Consider the following 19,581-nt stretch of genomic DNA (forward strand, 5'->3'; position numbering starts at 1 on the left):
AACAACTCCCTGAGTCCTCAACTGAAGTTATTTGCATGTATAAACAAAACACATGGAAACATATTTTTTTCTGTAAACCGCTGCCAGAAAATGGGGTTTGGGATAGGTTAATCACATACATACACAGATCAAGAATTCATTTCTAGTTCATCAGATTCCAAAACTAAGGTTTAGAAATCATTTATGGACCAAGAATTCAGATTCTGATCCAGACCCGTTGCAAGTCCAGATTTTGGGCCTGTACCTGGACAAAAGGCCTGAACCTGGACATGGAAGCACCGGATCATGAACTAGGATCTGTATTTATCATATTACTGGCCCAGGACAAGACCATGGACAGGTTCGGGTCCAGTAAAATGGTAAGACCAACTCCAGCACCGGGATTTCGATCTGTTACTAGGAAATGTAATACGGTAACTCCAGGTCCAACTGATCTTTCGCATGCGAGGTAGATGAGCTCAACAGTGATTAACATTAAATAACTTGAACAATCTTCCGGTTATGTCTCTGACAACTCCTACCCTTCTTTCTGGATATAATATTTATCACTCACGTCACATGATCGAATCCACGGAGAGCTTCGGCGTAAATATAATTTTTTTCGCAGTATTCATTTCTCGAAAGATCGAAGTATTCTCATAATTCCAAAATAAGTAATATGTGCGCGAAGTGTTTCGAACCGTATTCAGTAAAAAGATGAAAATTAACTGTCCTATCGGTCAAAAAACATGAAGAGAAATTGTGATGTAGGTGAGGTGGGAAAACAGCACAAAACGTAGAGAAACAAATCGTTCTGCATCCCCGAAAGGATACTGAACGATCTGCAGGTGTCAAAATGCACAGTTAATAAATCCTGCAACCCTCGAGAGGATTTAGATATTTTACAAAAGTGACACCATTCTGCATTTCCGGAAAAATGTATAATTAATTCAGTACCTCATAAGGGATGCCAAACAATCTGCTAAAACCTATTAAGGTCAACACTGAAAGGATTCATTCATTCAAGGAAGAACGATAAACCTTTATGACTATAACTCCTTACCACATTGGGTGAGAAACGATAGAATATCCTTTAATTTTAGCTCCCCATACACAGATTCAACCATGTATGGAGAACCAAAAATCCGAATGCGTAGTTGCGTCAATGCGGGACAGTTAGTTACCAGATTTTATGAAGTACCGTAATCCGTTAACCTTCACATAAATCACATAAATAATACTCAACACGCTGTATAGTAGTCATGTGTTTATTTAGTTTGCAATGTCCAGTCAGAGTTCTGACCAGAATACAGCAATGTTGCCTGGAAATTCATAATTCCGGAACCGTAAGATGAATTAAAAAAAAATCATAGAAATCTTGGAGACTATAAGACCTTTCAGTCGAGCAAAAGTTTGTGAAAATTTCATTGAAAAAAAATTGTTCGTTTTAGCGGCAATATTTACCTAGTTCCGGTTTCAGTTTTCAACACTCTTCGCTCTATAGTTCCGGAACGGAGAATCGGATCCGAATAAAATTTTGTTGCAACATATGAAACTATAAAACATTTTTTAATTGAAAGGTAAACCGATTCCCACAAACTTTTGCTCAAATGAAAGGTTATAGTATCGAAGGTTTCTATGAACATGATCGAACCGAACTGTAGATTTCCAGGACACTCGATCTTGAGCCACCGTTCGTTCAGTTGCTTTGTACTCCCGCAGCTCGCACATCTTCCTCGATTGCACACACCCATTGAGTGCGAATCATCACAGCGGCCATTCTCTCTCTCTCTCTCTCTCTCTCTCTCTCTCTCTCTCTCGGTATTATTGCTAAATGTCCATTCCTCTATAATTTGCCGTGTTTTATATATAAGCCTTCTAATGTCCGCAGATTTGTATTTTTTCTGATTAACAGTATATTTAATAACGCAAACTGCATTAGCTCTAAGATGCTGAAAGCATGTTTGTATACTTAGTGCAGCTCGTAATTCATGCGTCTGCGCCATTTTCCAATCTATCTTTTACGAAGAGTATTGAGCGCAGGATTTTTCTCCCAAAGACGCCGAGTACTCGAATATCTAAATGCTTTAACGACCATTTCCCGTAGCCGTATAGAACAACAGGTAATATCAACGACTTGTATAGAGCAACGACTTGTATAGAGCAAGCTCTATTAGCAACTGCAACACGACTTTTTCCGTTTTTCTTGGTATTATTTTGTTTTATTTCGGTATGCGGCCTCCTCAGCCGTCCGCTCCGGGTCAGCCGTTATTTTGAGCCGCCCCGAACTTTAGGGAACAGACGCTTGACGCTTGTTCCCCGATCTTCACTAAGGTTGTGCGCACCCCAGCTGGCACCGCGAGAAGGAAGTGAAAGGAGTTCTGTATAAGAGATGAATTACCGCATAGTGGGGTCTCAAGTTACACGTTATACAACACGTTTTAACTACCTTGAGAAATCGAGGTGAGTTCCGTTTGTTTTGAAGGTTTTGACCTACCGTTTCGTTCGGTCATCAACTACTATCAGTTTCAAAGAATTTTTACGATCTTTGCATAGTAACTCAAATGACGATTAAAAATTTGTAATATACTCAATCTTACAATTTCGACACCAGAAGTCGTATCTGAATAAATTTTCGTAGTAATCTATGGGATGATATGATCATTCATTTGAATTTTAATTTATGAGAATCGATCGAACCATCTCCGGAAAATCGAAACATTTCGATAAATAAATTGTTTATCACCCAGTAACTTCGGAACTGGAAGTCGGATTTAAATGAATTTTTTTATTGGATCCTTTCATTTGAAATTTTGGTAGCGAAAACCGGTTAGGCCATTGCTGATTAAAAGATAGTGTCAATTCGTTTACATTTTTTACTCGAATAACCCTGTAATTCCGGAACCGGAATTTGGATGCGGTTAAATTTGAGGTAATTTGTATGGGACCACAAGACCTCTCACTTAAATCTAAGTTCCTTGAACTCGGTCTGGAAACTTTGAATGCACAAAAATGTTACATTACTAGAATAATATTTAACATTTGATCCTCCGGGCCGCAGTTCAAGAGTCGGTTTTCTCAGTGATTACATAACCTTTATGTATGAGAAAGGCAAAAACATACTTGAAATTTAAACTTTTGCCCTATTCATCCTGTAACTCCGGAACCGGTAGTCGGATCTAGTGAAATTTCAGGAATTTTGTATGGCATCTTAAGACCTCAAGGGTTTAACAGTTATTACAATCCAAAAATGTCTGAAACTTGTGTTTGGAAGTGGGTTCAGTGATTCGAGCTGTGTGAACGTGTTGATGACTACAACAGCGCGAGCAATCACAAAACAATATGTCAAACAGTAGGGAAATATGTGCGAGTACTAACACTATTCAAGGACTTTTGCAAGTCACGCCAAAATACGCAAAGCTACCAGTACTGCAAAAAATGTTGCGATCGAACCAAAGCTATTGTTTTTTTTTCGATGATGAAACTTCCCATGAAACGTCAGCTTACTGTCAAACACCCGGCAGCTTGAAATTTAAATTGATAAAGTTGACCACTGTGGACACCTGAAGTCGGTTATAAAAGATTTGATACTTCATTGGGTGCAGCACAAAGTGCTCAGGAAACAGTCAATCATTTCTCAGTGCTTCAAAGTGTTTTATGTTTTGCTCCGTCTGAAAAAGATTAAATCTTATCGTCGTTAAAAAAAAATAGATATCACCCAGAAAAAAATTATGTAACCTAGAGCTGTAAGCTTATGGGAAAACAAATTTCGACTTTCGAGATCTAGATGTAAATTACAATTGATGCGTTTGAGCCGAACATGAACAAAACGTACTGACAGTTTGAGGATCGGCACCGTAAAGAAGATTCAACTTCAAGCCGACGTTAAATCTTATGGTGTGAAAGACCTGAAAACTGTTTGTTTGCTAACACTGAAATAAGAAGTTCGTTCCTCCTGTCATATTTGTCGAACTGATCTGATCGACTGAGCGACTCCAAACATTTTCGTACGAGTGCTTACATGAAGTCATTTCGTCTTGGTTACTTAATATCACCCTTCAGTTCCCTTTTCTTCCAGCAAATCAAAGAACCAAAGAAGTACCCCCATCACTACGAATGCACAACGAGATCATTTATCGCATTCGAAGACGTGGTAACGGTATTTCGTAAAAAATGAGTTTACTTTTTAGTAATGTTAATGTCATGTTACCGATAAAATAAACCGCAAAACTTTAGGTAACATAGCAATAAGCAAATTAATCTTGTCCGTGTAACCATTCGACTACATTCACCAAAACGAAATCCGTTCATTATTAGCTTTCAAAAATAGGTGCCGTTTGAACGGAAAAAATTATCTTCATTATTTCACTTGTTTCGGTGTTCGAAAAACATCAGCCAAATCTTAAGAAATTTCCGCAAAGAACACGAACGATTACCTTTTTCCGCTATACCTAAACAAGAGACGAAAAGCTTCTTTTCTCCTTTGGAGGGGGATTGGCGACATCAAAACAAAGGCTAACGAAATTTGCCTTGTTATCGCAAGGACACGTTTCTGTCCTCTGCTTCATCCTTCAGGTGTACCTAATGACGATTTGCTGTGCTCCGGGGTGCGGCTTCGCATATAATGTCCTCGGGACGGGGACGGACACGTTGCTCATTTCACATTCCAAAATGTCTGGAAAGTGGTTTCCAACGGCAACAGCGGTTTCGACCTGCTCGGTGGATGGTCTCTAGCCTCTGGAAACGAGTGAGCGCAGCAGAATGGAATAAAATGAATATCCAGTTCCACCGGTTGACGATGGAAACTGTAAAATTGCAAAACATGCCCTTATGAAAAGTTGAAAATTCTCTGGGCGGACGCTCGAGCGCGCCACCAGCGTTCGGTTTGTGGGGTAGGGATGAAGATTGCTTTCAACTTTCAACACGATGTCGAACCGGTGGGATGGGTCCGTTCCGTTGCGCACCAGGGACTGCAGAGTGGAAAAAGATCAAAGCGAAAACTGAGTCTCATCGAGGCGGCCCGGACAGAACATCGTGGGTGAAGTGAAGCTTCAGCCCGGGAGGCTGATTTCGGTTGATGGGTTTCCGGCAGGCAATATGAAAGGAACTGGAAATATTCTGCGCGCTACACTCATACACTGTCACAAAAATGATCGATAATGAGTAAACACTGTGCTAACGAGCGGCCTTCGCGAAATAAAATGTCACATTTAGAATAAACGGTTGAATTTAATTTGATTGAAAAGCTTTCTCGATAGAAACGCGACGTTTATTTGTTAATTCGTTTTATTTGACATCACAGCAACTACGTTGTTTGAAATTCTTGTGCACTAAAATTGTTTGTAATGACAAGGAAATCAGATGTAAAGAAGATTACCGATGCGAATATTTTCCGTGATTCGACTGAAAATCCCAGGTTGTTAGAGAAAAAAATACATTGGTTTTTCGATTTTTTCTCTCCAGGACTAAATTACTATGATTCAGCGGAAGAACCATTCACTAAAAGGGGTTGTCTGCGAAATCGCATTGAGGAAATTAACTTTAGCATTTTCGTTATCATAAAATTCGTATTCAAATATTGTAAATACGTTTTACGAGCGGAGTCGGGATAAACTGATTCAATTGTTATTTAATTCATTCCTTGGAATTTGGAATTTCTACTGAATCCACCATATTCGTCAGATTTAGCCCTCAACGACTATTTCTGTTCTCAGATTATTTTTTTTCAAACTCAATTTTACTCACTACTCAAAAGCAGTGTTGCGAAAATATCAAATAATCAAATCTCACCGCTGCAGAAAATCATGCGCGATTTTCGACAGCGATTATCACTATCTACAATATCAATGATAATTGTGATCACTCGAAGTGAGTATGGAAAATATCACACCCCGTCCAATATCACCATAGTGATGTTTCGTAAACTCACACATGATTATAAATTATCATCATTGAAAATCATTCTCACAATTATCAGCCATGCAAAGATTTTCACTATCACATGGTGATATTCAATGAGGTGAGTGAAGTTTTGAAAATCAATTTCAACCAAATCTTATCATGCAGTATGATTATTTTTGGAATGGGTGGTGTCGAATCTCGATGTCTGAAGTAATTTGAAATTGTTGATAGTGAAATTCGGTTCGTAAAAATTCATCTAAACCCATGGCAATATGGATATTTTTGAAACGGGTATGATGAGTAGATGTTAAATATCGATGTCTGGAGTCATTTTGAAATCCAAGATGGCGGCTCTCGGATCATGAAAATTCATCTGAAACCATGCAATATGGGTATTTTTGGAACGGGTACGATGAGTAGATGTTGAATATTGGTGTCTGAAGTGATTTTGAAATCCAAGATGGCGGCTTTCGGTTCATGAAAATTCATCTGAAACCATACAATATGGGTATTTTTGGAACGGGTACGATGAGTAGATGTTGAATATTGGTGTCTGAAGTGATTTTGAAATCCAAGATGGCGGCTTTCGGTTCATGAAAATTCATCTGAAACCATGCAATATGGGTATTTTTGGAACGGGTACGATGAGTAGATGTTGAATATGGGTGTCTGGAGTCATTTTGAAATCCAACATGGTGGCTCTCGGTTCATGAAAATTCAACTAAACCCATGCAATATGGGTATTTTTGGAACGGGTATGATGAGTAGATGTTGAATATTGATGTCTGGAGTCATTTTGAAATCCAAGATGGCGGCTTTCGGTTCATGAAAATTCATCTAAACCCATGCAATATGGGTATTTTTGGAACGGGTATGATGAGTAGATGTTGAATATTGGTGTCTGAAGTGATTTTGAAATCCAAGATGGCGGCTTTCGGTTCATGAAAATTCATCTGAAACCATGCAATATGGGTATTTTTGGAACGGGTACGATGAGTAGATGTTGAATATTGGTGTCTGAAGTGATTTTGAAATCCAAGATGGCGGCTTTCGGTTCATGAAAATTCATCTGAAACCATGCAATATGGGTATTTTTGGAACGGGTACGATGAGTAGATGTTGAATATGGGTGTCTGGAGTCTTTTGAAATCCAACATGGTGGCTCTCGGTTCATGAAAATTCAACTAAACCCATGCAATATGGGTATTTTTGGAACGGGTATGATGAGTAGATGTTGAATATGGGTGTCTGGAGTCATTTTGAAATCCAACATGGTGGCTCTCGGTTCATGAAAATTCAACTAAACCCATGCAATATGGGTATTTTTGGAACGGGTATGATGAGTAGATGTTGAATATTGATGTCTGGAGTCATTTTGAAATCCAAGATGGCGGCTTTCGGTTCATGAAAATTCATCTAAACCCATGCAATATGGGTATTTTTGGAACGGGTATGATGAGTAGATGTTGAATATTGATGTCTGGAGTCATTTTGAAATCCAAGATGGCGGCTTTCGGTTCATGAAAATTCATCTAAACCCATGCAATATGGGTATTTTTGGAACGGGTATGATGAGTAGATGTTGAATATGGGTGTCTGGAGTCATTTTGAAATCCAACATGGTGGCTCTCGGTTCATGAAAATTCAACTAAACCCATGCAATATGGGTATTTTTGGAACGGGTATGATGAGTAGATGTTGAATATTGATGTCTGGAGTCATTTTGAAATCCAAGATGGCGGCTTTCGGTTCATGAAAATTCATCTAAACCCATGCAATATGGGTATTTTTGGAACGGGTATGATGAGTAGATGTTAAATATCGATGTCTGGAGTCATTTTGAAATCCAAGATGGCGGCTCTCGGATCATAAAAATTCATCTGAAACCATGCAATATGGGTATTTTTGGAACGGGTACGATGAGTAGATGTTGAATATTGGTGTCTGAAGTGATTTTGAAATCCAAGATGGCGGCTTTCGGTTAATGAAAATTCATCTAAACCCATGCAATATGGGTATTTTTGGAACGGGTATGATGAGTAGATGTTGAATATTGATGTCTGGAGTCATTTTGAAATCCAAGATCAGCAATAAAAATATACTACGAAAGTAAGAAAATTGTTTGAAGTGATAGATTAAACATAGCAAATCTTCGAAAATATGTATAATTGGATTGTGTTAGTTTTCAATCGCCAATCATTTGGTTGACAGCAACCAATTTGATGTCAACAATTCGACTACCAGAATGCTCAACAAACGAGTTCCTTACTTTTCCCAAGCTTTAGAACAGTAGTATTGGTTCAAGTGCAATATTTGCAGAACTGTCGATGATAAATTTTTGATAGTGATTCTTAAATAAATGTCTGCTTTCGCACAATGAATTCAAATCTACAATACCGTCTCGAAGTGTTGCACTAATTTTTCAAAGAAAATTGTCCGTTTTTATCCGAAATTTGAAAAAAATTACCTCTATAAACAAACGGTAAGTAATGTCGGAAACATTACTGCAAAATCGACGTTAATGCGCAATAGCCTGCACAGTTGTCTTCTAGTAGACCTACAAGCTTATGAAATTAGAATTTAGAGATGCAGATTATAGCGACAAAATTACAAGGTTGTGTAGCAGATACTACCAATCACGGTGACGTTTAATATTTTCAATTCACACTTAATGCCATTTAATATATAGTAAATGGTTAATTGATGAGTGTTACTTGCCGCTAGATGACACTCAACTCCCGAAAAAGTTAAAACTCCGTGGTTTTCACTTCAGTTTTGGTGGGTAAAACACGGTGATAGATTGCATTCACGAGAATAAAATACCAACACCAAAAAAGAACTTCCATGCACTGTCCACCCTTCTGGCATCAGTTGTAGTTTCTTTCCTCTTTCAAATTCATCATTTCTCCGTTTTTAACAACAAAAATATTGAATGCAACACTGGAACCTGCAGAAAAATCCGACCGAAACACAGCGAAACAACGCAGAGCAACAAAGAAATACAATCGCACGCGACGAGCGTTCTACACAAACTAAGTTCAAATTTTTCGAAAAATTTTCATAAACTAGAAGTTCACATTTTGGATATCAAAATGACTCCAGACATCGATAATCGACACCTACTCATCATACCCGTTCCAAAAATACCCATATTGCATGGGTTTAGTTGAATTTTCATGAACCGAGAACCACCATGTTGGATTTCAAAATCACTTCAGACACCAATATTCAACATCTACTCATCATACCCGTTCCAAAAATACCCATATTGCATGGGTTTAGTTGAATTTTCATGAACCGAGAACCACCATGTTGGATTTCAAAATCACTTCAGACACCAATATTCAACATCTACTCATCATACCCGTTCCAAAAATACCCATATTGCATGGTTTCAGATGAATTTTCATGAACCAAGAGCCGCCATCTTCTATTTCCAAATGACTTCAGATACCAATATTCAACATCTACTCATCATATCCGTTCCAAAAATACCCATATTGCATGGGTTTAGTTGAATTTTCATGGACCGAGAGCCACCATGTTGGATTTCAAAATGACTCCAGACATCAATATTCAACACCTACTCATCATACCCGTTCCAAAAATACCCATATTGCATGGGTTTAGTTGAATTTTCATGAACCGAGAGCCGCCATCTTGGATTTCAAAATGACTCCAGACATCAATATTCAACATCTACTCATCATACCCGTTCCAAAAATACCCATATTGCATGGGTTTAGTTGAATTTTCATGAACCGAGAGCCGCCATGTTGGATTTCAAAATGACTCCAGACATCAATATTCAACACCTACTCATCATACCCGTTCCAAAAATACCCATATTGCATGGGTTTAGATGAATTTTCATGAACCGAGAGCCGCCATGTTGGATTTCAAAATGACTCCAGACATCAATATTCAACATCTACTCATCATACCCGTTCCAAAAATACCCATATTGCATGGGTTTAGATGAATTTTCATGAACCGAAAGCCGCCATCTTGGATTTCAAAATGACTCCAGACATCAATATTCAACATCTACTCATCATACCCGTTCCAAAAATACCCATATTGCATGGTTTCAGATGAATTTTCATGAACCAAGAGCCGCCATCTTCTATTTCAAAATGACTTCAGATACCAATATTCAACATCTACTCATCATATCCGTTCCAAAAATACCCATATTGCATGGGTTTAGTTGAATTTTCATGGACCGAGAGCCACCATGTTGGATTTCAAAATGACTCCAGACATCAATATTCAACACCTACTCATCATACCCGTTCCAAAAATACCCATATTGCATGGGTTTAGTTGAATTTTCATGAACCGAGAGCCGCCATCTTGGATTTCAAAATGACTCCAGACATCAATATTCAACATCTACTCATCATACCCGTTCCAAAAATACCCATATTGCATGGGTTTAGTTGAATTTTCATGAACCGAGAGCCGCCATGTTGGATTTCAAAATGACTCCAGACATCAATATTCAACATCTACTCATCATACCCGTTCCAAAAATACCCATATTGCATGGGTTTAGATGAATTTTCATGAACCGAAAGCCGCCATCTTGGATTGCAAAATGACTCCAGACATCAATATTCAACATCTACTCATCATACCCGTTCCAAAAATACCCATATTGCATGGTTTCAGATGAATTTTCATGAACCAAGAGCCGCCATCTTCTATTTCAAAATGACTTCAGATACCAATATTCAACATCTACTCATCATATCCGTTCCAAAAATACCCATATTGCATGGGTTTAGTTGAATTTTCATGGACCGAGAGCCACCATGTTGGATTTCAAAATGACTCCAGACATCAATATTCAACACCTACTCATCATACCCGTTCCAAAAATACCCATATTGCATGGGTTTAGTTGAATTTTCATGAACCGAGAGCCGCCATCTTGGATTTCAAAATGACTCCAGACATCAATATTCAACATCTACTCATCATACCCGTTCCAAAAATACCCATATTGCATGGGTTTAGTTGAATTTTCATGAACCGAGAGCCGCCATGTTGGATTTCAAAATGACTCCAGACATCAATATTCAACATCTACTCATCATACCCGTTCCAAAAATACCCATATTGCATGGGTTTAGTTGAATTTTCATGAACCGAGAGCCGCCATGTTGGATTTCAAAATGACTCCAGACATCAATATTCAACACCTACTCATCATACCCGTTCCAAAAATACCCATATTGCATGGGTTTAGATGAATTTTCATGAACCGAAAGCCGCCATCTTGGATTTCAAAATGACTCCAGACATCAATATTCAACATCTACTCATCATACCCGTTCCAAAAATACCCATATTGCATGGGTTTAGATGAATTTTCATGAACCGAAAGCCGCCATCTTGGATTTCAAAATGACTCCAGACATCAATATTCAACATCTACTCATCATACCCGTTCCAAAAATACCCATATTGCATGGGTTTAGTTGAATTTTCATGAACCGAGAGCCGCCATGTTGGATTTCAAAATGACTCCAGACATCAATATTCAACATCTACTCATCATACCCGTTCCAAAAATACCCATATTGCATGGGTTTAGATGAATTTTCATGAACCGAAAGCCGCCATCTTGGATTTCAAAATGACTCCAGACATCAATATTCAACATCTACTCATCATACCCGTTCCAAAAATACCCATATTGCATGGGTTTAGTTGAATTTTCATGAACCGAGAGCCGCCATGTTGGATTTCAAAATGACTCCAGACATCAATATTCAACACCTACTCATCATACCCGTTCTAAAAACACCCATATTGCATGGGTTTAGTTGAATTTTCATGAACCGAGAGCCGCCATGTTGGATTTCAAAATGACTCCAGACATCAATATTCAACACCTACTCATCATACCCGTTCCAAAAATACCCATATTGCATGGGTTTAGTTGAATTTTCATGAACCGAGAGCCGCCATGTTGGATTTCAAAATGACTCCAGACATCAATATTCAACACCTACTCATCATACCCGTTCCAAAAATACCCATATTGCATGGGTTTAGATGAATTTTCATGAACCGAAAGCCGCCATCTTGGATTTCAAAATGACTCCAGACATCAATATTCAACATCTACTCATCATACCCGTTCCAAAAATACCCATATTGCATGGGTTTAGTTGAATTTTCATGAACCGAGAGCCGCCATGTTGGATTTCAAAATGACTCCAGACATCAATATTCAACACCTACTCATCATACCCGTTCCAAAAATACCCATATTGCATGGGTTTTGATAAAATTTTACGAACCGAAATTCACTATCATCAATTTCAAATAACTTCAGACAATGATTTTCGACACCACCCGTTCCAAAAATAATCATACTGCATGTTAAGATTTGGTTGAAATTGATTTTCAATACCACACTCACCTCACGGAATATCACCATGTGGTAGTGAAAATCGCGCATGGGTGATAATCGTGATAATGCTTTTGAATGATAATCATGTGTGAGTTTACGAAACATCGCTAAAGTGAGATTGAACGGGTGATGATTTCCCCCATACTCAGCGGTGATATTTGATGTTTTGAAAATTTCGCACACCGATATTAAGTGATAATCGTTTTCTAATATCATTCTCAGAATATCAAATGATTTTCTTCATGATGTTCGGCGATGATTTTGTAAGTGATAATCACCAACAATTATTATCGGCGATAATAACTGATTTTTGATATTTTGAGAATGATAATGCCAACACTGCTCAAAAGAAAGCCTTTTTCCCACATTTTTACAGAAATATACTTCATGGAATGAAAAGTCCCTGGCTTTCTCACAGAAAAGATGTGAATAGTTTCGAACCGTGTATATTTTAGTTGAGAACAAGCCCCTAGATGGCCCAGCTTATCTTGTCAGACGAGTTCAAGTTTTCATCAAGCTATGAAAAAGACGAGTTTCGTGTCCTGATAAAACAGCAAGGTCAAATTCCACTACAGGAATGTAATACCAATGCTTTGCTTTTTTGCAGTACGAATTGGTTCACCATCCCCCGTACGCTCCAGACCTGGCCCTCAGTGACTATTATGTATTTCCAAGCATGAACAGGTTTCTCTAGGGAAAGAAATTTTCGGCGAATGCTGAGGTCATTGTAGAAACGGAAAATGTTCGAGGACCGATGGTTCAAGTGTATCGCTCAAGATGGAGTTTATACTGAAGAATAACAAAGTTTTCACGATAAAAAATCGACTTTTTCTTTGTTAGGCCCGGGGCTTCTCATTCCATGTAGTAATGTATCTTAATACTAGGTTGTTTTGATTGCCCTATGAACTAGTTTGGTCGAGTATTTTAAAAACTGTCGACATAATAAAAATGTTCTAGGCAAGCGACTTGTAAATGCGACTGCTGATTACATGTGTTAGAATAAACAACAAATCTACTAGAAAAATAGAATTGACTATTCTTCTTTTGTTTATTTTTGGTTTTCATTATCTACTGAAATTAATTTTTTCATCGGTTGGGTATTATCCCTACGCAACAACATATTCTTCGTCGCATAAACAATCAACGAATACTACTTAAAGGGCATTCATATCTCATCCGATACAGTTGACACAATTTACCACTTAAGACCAGGACGACAGTAGATGAAGCACAGGAAAATGTTGTGACTAATAAGATGATATCGTAAAAGTAAAAGAACAAACGAAAGACAAATTAATGAGTTCAAGCAGTATTGCAGAGCATTTCTGCTTCAAAAACTTGAAGCGTCGTTTGAGAAGCAATACATTTGCTTTAACTAAATAAAACTAATAATGTTGTGTACATTCAAGGAATTAGTCGCAGTACGGAGATTCTTCCCATAGAGAAGGAAGTGTAGAAGAATTTGTTCGCGGCATCCTAAACGTACTAAAAGAAGACTTTACCATCCCATGTGACTTTCGGTTAGGACCTAAGGCTCCCATGTAAATCGCTGGTTACCTATGACAATTAGCTAGTTATATGTCAATATTGCCAGAAAGCTCTTCACTACGGTAAACAATGCAAGAAACTGGACAACAAGACATCTGTATTCAAAAGTGATTAGGTTTCTTCTTTACCAGTTCCAAAACACCTCAATATTTCTGAGACTAAACTTAACAACAATAAAATAATCTCTTCCACGAAATTATCAACTGCAAACAATATACAACGCGAAACGTTTGCTTCATCTAACAACAAACCTAACAAGTAACAATAATACCTTTAACTCCCATAACGATGATTATGTCGTCAACAATGACAAAAACGGACACTGCGCATCTTCGATTCAGAATCCGAAATATATACAAAGTCAGCATTTGTTGTCAGCATTAAACATTGTTTTAACATAAAAAGAGTCATTTAGGGGTTAGCCAAATTTCGTGCTAGGACACATCACCGTTTTTATTATTTTATTTATTAGTTTTTATTTATTTGACGAAACGAAAAAATAATTTAAAAAATATTAAAATGAAAAATGTGCCGCGGAAAGCCTTTGTGTTCAAAGGGAAATATACGGTAAACATGCCGAAAGTACGACATGACATTCAGACGTAATATCTCAGACAGAGTATTCATAGAAAGAAAATCTTACAGTGCATTTGGTGATATCAACTGGGTGTTATTTTTTATGAAATGCTGCAGGCGGGTGAAAACATCATTGCTGCAGTATATAGACGACAATTGATGTGTTTGAACGGAGCATTGCAGAAAGAGCGGCCGCAATATAAAGACCGTAAGGACAAAATACTTTGTTTCAGGGCAATGCAAGACCCCATGATTCGAAAGTCCTAAGAACTGGAAAGTTCTGCCTAACCCACCATGTATACTGAACATTGCCCCATCCGATTACCATTTGTTCAAATCCATGCTTGGTTGGATCGCATTGAGAGGAAAAGATTTTTTTCAACGCGGTTTCTGAGCTTTAATAACGATACTGTAATGGTACTCTCATAATAAATCGCTACTCGGCAAAACAAAAACGCGAATTAATTCCGATACTTGAAATATTCGATAGAAACTATCGATACAAATCTAAAAAACTATCTGCCCAAAAGGGACAGGAGATAGAATTGCCGGGAACTCGACTTTTGATCGGGGATTCAAAGACCCTTCGTATTATATATACCATTCGACTCAGCTCGATGAGATAAGAAATTGTCGGTGTGCGTGATTCTTTTCACGTTTCAACTATCCGCTCAATTTTCTCGGAGATGGCTAAACCGATTTCCAACAAACTTAGGCTCGTTTGGAAGCAGCCACTGGAATTGTGGATCAAGTTCGCAGATCACATGGCTGACACTTCCGGTTCCGGATATATAATATACGTCTGTTTTGAACAAAAAAAAACGTTTACTTCTCTGCTATTAGCTAATTGAAATAAAAGGTTTTTCACTTAAATTGAAATTGGATTGATTTAAAATAAATGATCAAAAGACTGACCAAGTACATCGAATATTGGGACCTGCGTCGAAGGTATAGAAAATAGGATAGGTTATGTGTCTTGTTCGGAAACCGAAAACTGGGTCAAGTGAAAAACCATTTGTTGTATAAATATTGGAAAACGCCCAACTGTATCTCTGAGTTAGTTAGGAGATATATGTGTAAAAAAGCCCCCGGAATGTAATTATAAAATGGAAAATCTTGATTTATTCTTCTAAATCTATTTCATCCCCTTCTGAGAAAATGCACTTATGCTATCGTTTTTTCCAGTCCTCGAAGCATACCAAACAGTCCTTCTCCGGTATGGCCTTCAGCACCTTCTTCGATTCGGCTCTTATCTTTTCAATCGACTCGAAAAGCGTTCCCCGAAGTGGCCTTTTAAGTTTGAGGAACAGTCAGAAGCTACACGGAGGCGAATCAGGTGCTTATGGAACAATTTTTGTTGTATTTTTGGCGAAAAACTCACGTAAAATCAATGTAGTGTGAGACCAATACCCAAAACCAATTTGGTACTAATCGAGGTTTGATGCATTTGAGACTAAGAATATTCTTCAAAATGGCATTGACAAACCATTACAAGATGCTCTTTTCGTCAATCGATGAATTCCAAGTATCACTTTCTCGATTTTTTTACGTGTTGCCCGTCAAAAAAATTAGAAGTTCTTCGTCTTTAGCTTGTAGTTTGCCATCTTTGAACATTTTCTACCAATCAAATGTTGCTGTTTTTGATAGGACTTGCTTCCCGTCTGCAGTATTCGCAATGTTTTCGCCGTGATTTTTCATTTGAAAGAACAAATCGCACTTTTTGTTGAACAGTTTCAGAAATCGTAAAAATCTGAAAACTATCTTCTGGTGTCTCATAAAACATGCGTATCTCAAATACTAATGACTTTTTCGACTTGGACTCTGACATATCAGATGTCAGAAAACAATGCTGCCAAAAAATGACAAACCGGTTGAAAATAATAACATACACAGTTGGAATTTTACCGATTCCGGGTGTTTTTCGAACGAGGTAGTATGTACCGAACATAGATTTGGTAAAAACAGCATCCATGGAATCTACACTTGAATTTAAATATTCAAACCACTATCTTTCTCCATTTCAAAATGGTTGGGTAATTTTTTCACTGCTAGAAACGATAGCCCACCAGGACGTACTTACAATGTATCAATTATCCTGTTGATACACCCGATATTGCTATGCAAACTAGAACTACTACTCAATTCGACACTCGGTGTGTACTGAAAGCAAACAAACTATCTTACTTTCACCCAAATACTGTATAAACTCCATTATGTTCCTGGTCTGTCCATGACACGATTGATTCTCGGGTAACGTTCGGAATTTCGTACATCTATCGGAGTTTATCCAGAACCACATCAAACGCTCGTGCATCGACGAATTCCCGAGAATCCAGGAACGTCTCTTTCCCGTTCGGAAGACATTTGTTTCGTATTGCTTTATTCATGATCACTTCGCTTACACTTACACAGCATTAATGCTTTTTGGTATGTATTTTCACTGGCAATTATCACTTTTTTGTTTTCAAAACAATTTTCCACTATTGTTCGGCAAGATTCAATTGTTGATGATCTTTTTTTTTGAACTAGTAAGCTCTACGTTCGAGCAGTTAGGCAGTTGACGACTTAGAATTCGGAAACTTTTCCCCGTAGTTGAAACACGATCCAGCTTCTCCTGCACTTACCGAGCGATAAAAGTTCAATAAACAATTCCTCCCAGGCGCTGATTTAATTTATACGACGACGCGCGTTTACGGTTGTCCAGAATGGGTGGTTGGCTGGCTCGGTGATTGGATCCTGATCCTTTGCCGTCCTTTTCTAGCTTGCACACGTCTCGCACCCATCCGTCCGACCCGCTGTGGTCCTTGCCTCTACCCTCGCTAGAGTGGCTTTTGTGTTGGAAAGCAAGAAGAAATCTACAGCATCCCGGTGGAGTTGCAGCAGAGTAGAATCGTAGTGCAAAAAAAAAATCTTCACCTTTCCCGTCAACCTTCCCGCGTCTACGGGACAGACTGTCGTCGTCACCCACACGTTCACACGCGAATATTAGCGATATTTTGCGCAAAGAAATTCACCATGGAAAGGGCTAAATCTGGGCAGTGCTGCCGAAGCGGTTCGTTCGTGATGATTTTCCTGTATAGAACATTCCTACACCTGTTCGGTAGAGCCCTTATTAAATTCCACCATAATATCAGTTGATTGTAGTCTGATTTTTGCATGAAAATGTTACCATTTAAAAAAAACTAACTAATGTTGAGCATAAAATCGATCTTGGGAGAAAAACTATGAAGTTTTTAGATTTAATTTTTTTAGAAATGGCCGTCGTCCGAGTTTGATATCTTTAGCAGTAATTTACCCATGATTTCATCCATTCAAAAGCATTAATCACGTTTGGTTTTTCTTTTGCTCAGAAATGATAATTACCGAAACATACATTTTCATTTATCATCAATTTTTTTCGTAAACCGAATGCTGAATAAAGATAATGACATTTCGATATAGTAAATATTGATTGATTTTACTAGAACAAAATGCAACACTTTCTTTTGACTATAACTTTTCATTGGATGGGTCAAAATTGATGAAATTTAAAAAAAAACACAGTTTAGAGCCACAATTTGTCAAGTTAAGTTGGATGAACGTATACTGAAGGCTTTCGAGCAAAAGAAGGAGGTTTCAGTTCGGGATGTGGGCAAAAAAGTGGGCACTTCGAAGTCAAATGTTCTTCGTGCTAAAGAACGTTTGAATCTCCGAACCTATAAGAAGCAGAAATAACCAAAACGTAGTCCGAAACAAGAAGCATCGATCAGGCCGAGGGTTCGAAAGCTGTACAATACGATTCTTGCTGAAAATTTGAACTGCAAAATCATGGAAGGCGAAACCTACGTGAAACTCGATTACAAATCCTTGCCGGGACCACAATATTATACGGTGCGAGAAGGGCAAGTGTTAAACCAGTCCGAGACATCGATTGAAGTCGAAAAATTTGGTAAGAAAGCTATGGTCTGGCAAGCAATTTGTAGCTGCGGTAAGATTTCGAAACCCTTCATCACCACTGCTTCAATGAACAGCGAAATATACATTAATGAATGTTTACAAAAACGACTTCTACCCATGATTCAACGCCACAAGGATCCTGTTGTCTTTTGGTCAGATCTTGCTTCTTGCCACTACTTTGGGACGAAAGTGACATTTTTGTGAGTATACCATTCTACCGTTGATTTCGAAATCAACGGTAGATTGGTATACTACCAAAAATGTCACTTTCGTCCCAAAAGACATGAATCCACCAAATTGCCCACAACTTCGGCCAATTGTGGAATTTTGGGCATTAACGAAGGTACATCTTAGGAAACATGTCTCGGCAGCCGAAACCATTCAACAGTTCGAAAAAGATTGGAAAAAAGTGTCAAAACTTATCGCCAAGAAGTCTGTACGGAATTTAATGAGGAACGTTCGCAAGAAGGCTATCTACAATGGCTAATTAGCAAATGTTGAGAATAATATTCTGTTTTTGTAGTCTAATATTATCAGTATATCGAATAAAGTTTGAATATCTAACACTTGTGAATTATTTACAGCGAAATCAAATTGCGTCCATACTTTCTGGGACAGTCTTTATTATGATGATTGATCCGTAATGCTATTGAATTACATACATGGATTACATTTTAAATTTTTGATCTGGAACGCAATATATTTTATTTTGTGTCATTTGTTTATATCATAGCTATTCCGCAACAAAATGGGACCCATAGGCGAGAACTTTTGTTAACGAATGAAAAGATTCTCGCATACCGGTCTCATCTCTCATTTCTCTGGTACTTGGCAAAATTTCATTTTTGATTTGAACTTTTAATCGTTCGATATAATTAAGTTTGTGATATCAAGTCAGCTGTTGGAGTATTCAAAGTATATGGTGGATTCAAAGGTACTTTATCTTACATTATCTAAGTGCTAAATATTGGTACAGCGGCCAAAAAAAATCCGTCATTCGTCTGAATCATTCAACAGGTAATGAAGTAAGAAGCCGGACTTCATGTATTCAAAGTAACGAAGGGGTTTAATCAATCCAATGAACAGAATACGATGGCCATACAGACGTATATTGAAACGAACAACAAGCTAGAGTCGGCATGGCCCGGCTGTTGGTTCCGTAGAAATTTAGGAACAAGAAGGTTGAAAAATTTATCAAGAAGTATTTGGTGTGG

At 38.0% G+C, this 19,581-nt stretch overlaps 1 protein-coding gene across 13 annotated transcripts in view; it reads right to left on the bottom strand.

Moving 5' to 3' along the window:
• Positions 1-19,581, bottom strand: part of LOC131425711 (armadillo segment polarity protein) — a 70,214-nt gene that overhangs the window by 33,499 nt on the left and 17,134 nt on the right. The window contains exon 1 of one of the 13 annotated variants that reach the window (XM_058587805.1): positions 16,840-17,076. The exons of 10 other annotated variants lie outside the window; for them this stretch is intronic. In XM_058587805.1, the coding sequence (XP_058443788.1) occupies positions 16,840-16,846 (7 nt within the window). In that variant the 5' untranslated portion in view covers positions 16,847-17,076. 2 more of the 13 variants (XM_058587799.1, XM_058587806.1) reach the window with 2 other exon arrangements.

The sequence above is a fragment of the Malaya genurostris genome, chromosome 1 (assembly GCF_030247185.1).
Source record: "Malaya genurostris strain Urasoe2022 chromosome 1, Malgen_1.1, whole genome shotgun sequence".
NCBI lineage: Eukaryota > Metazoa > Arthropoda > Insecta > Diptera > Culicidae > Malaya > Malaya genurostris.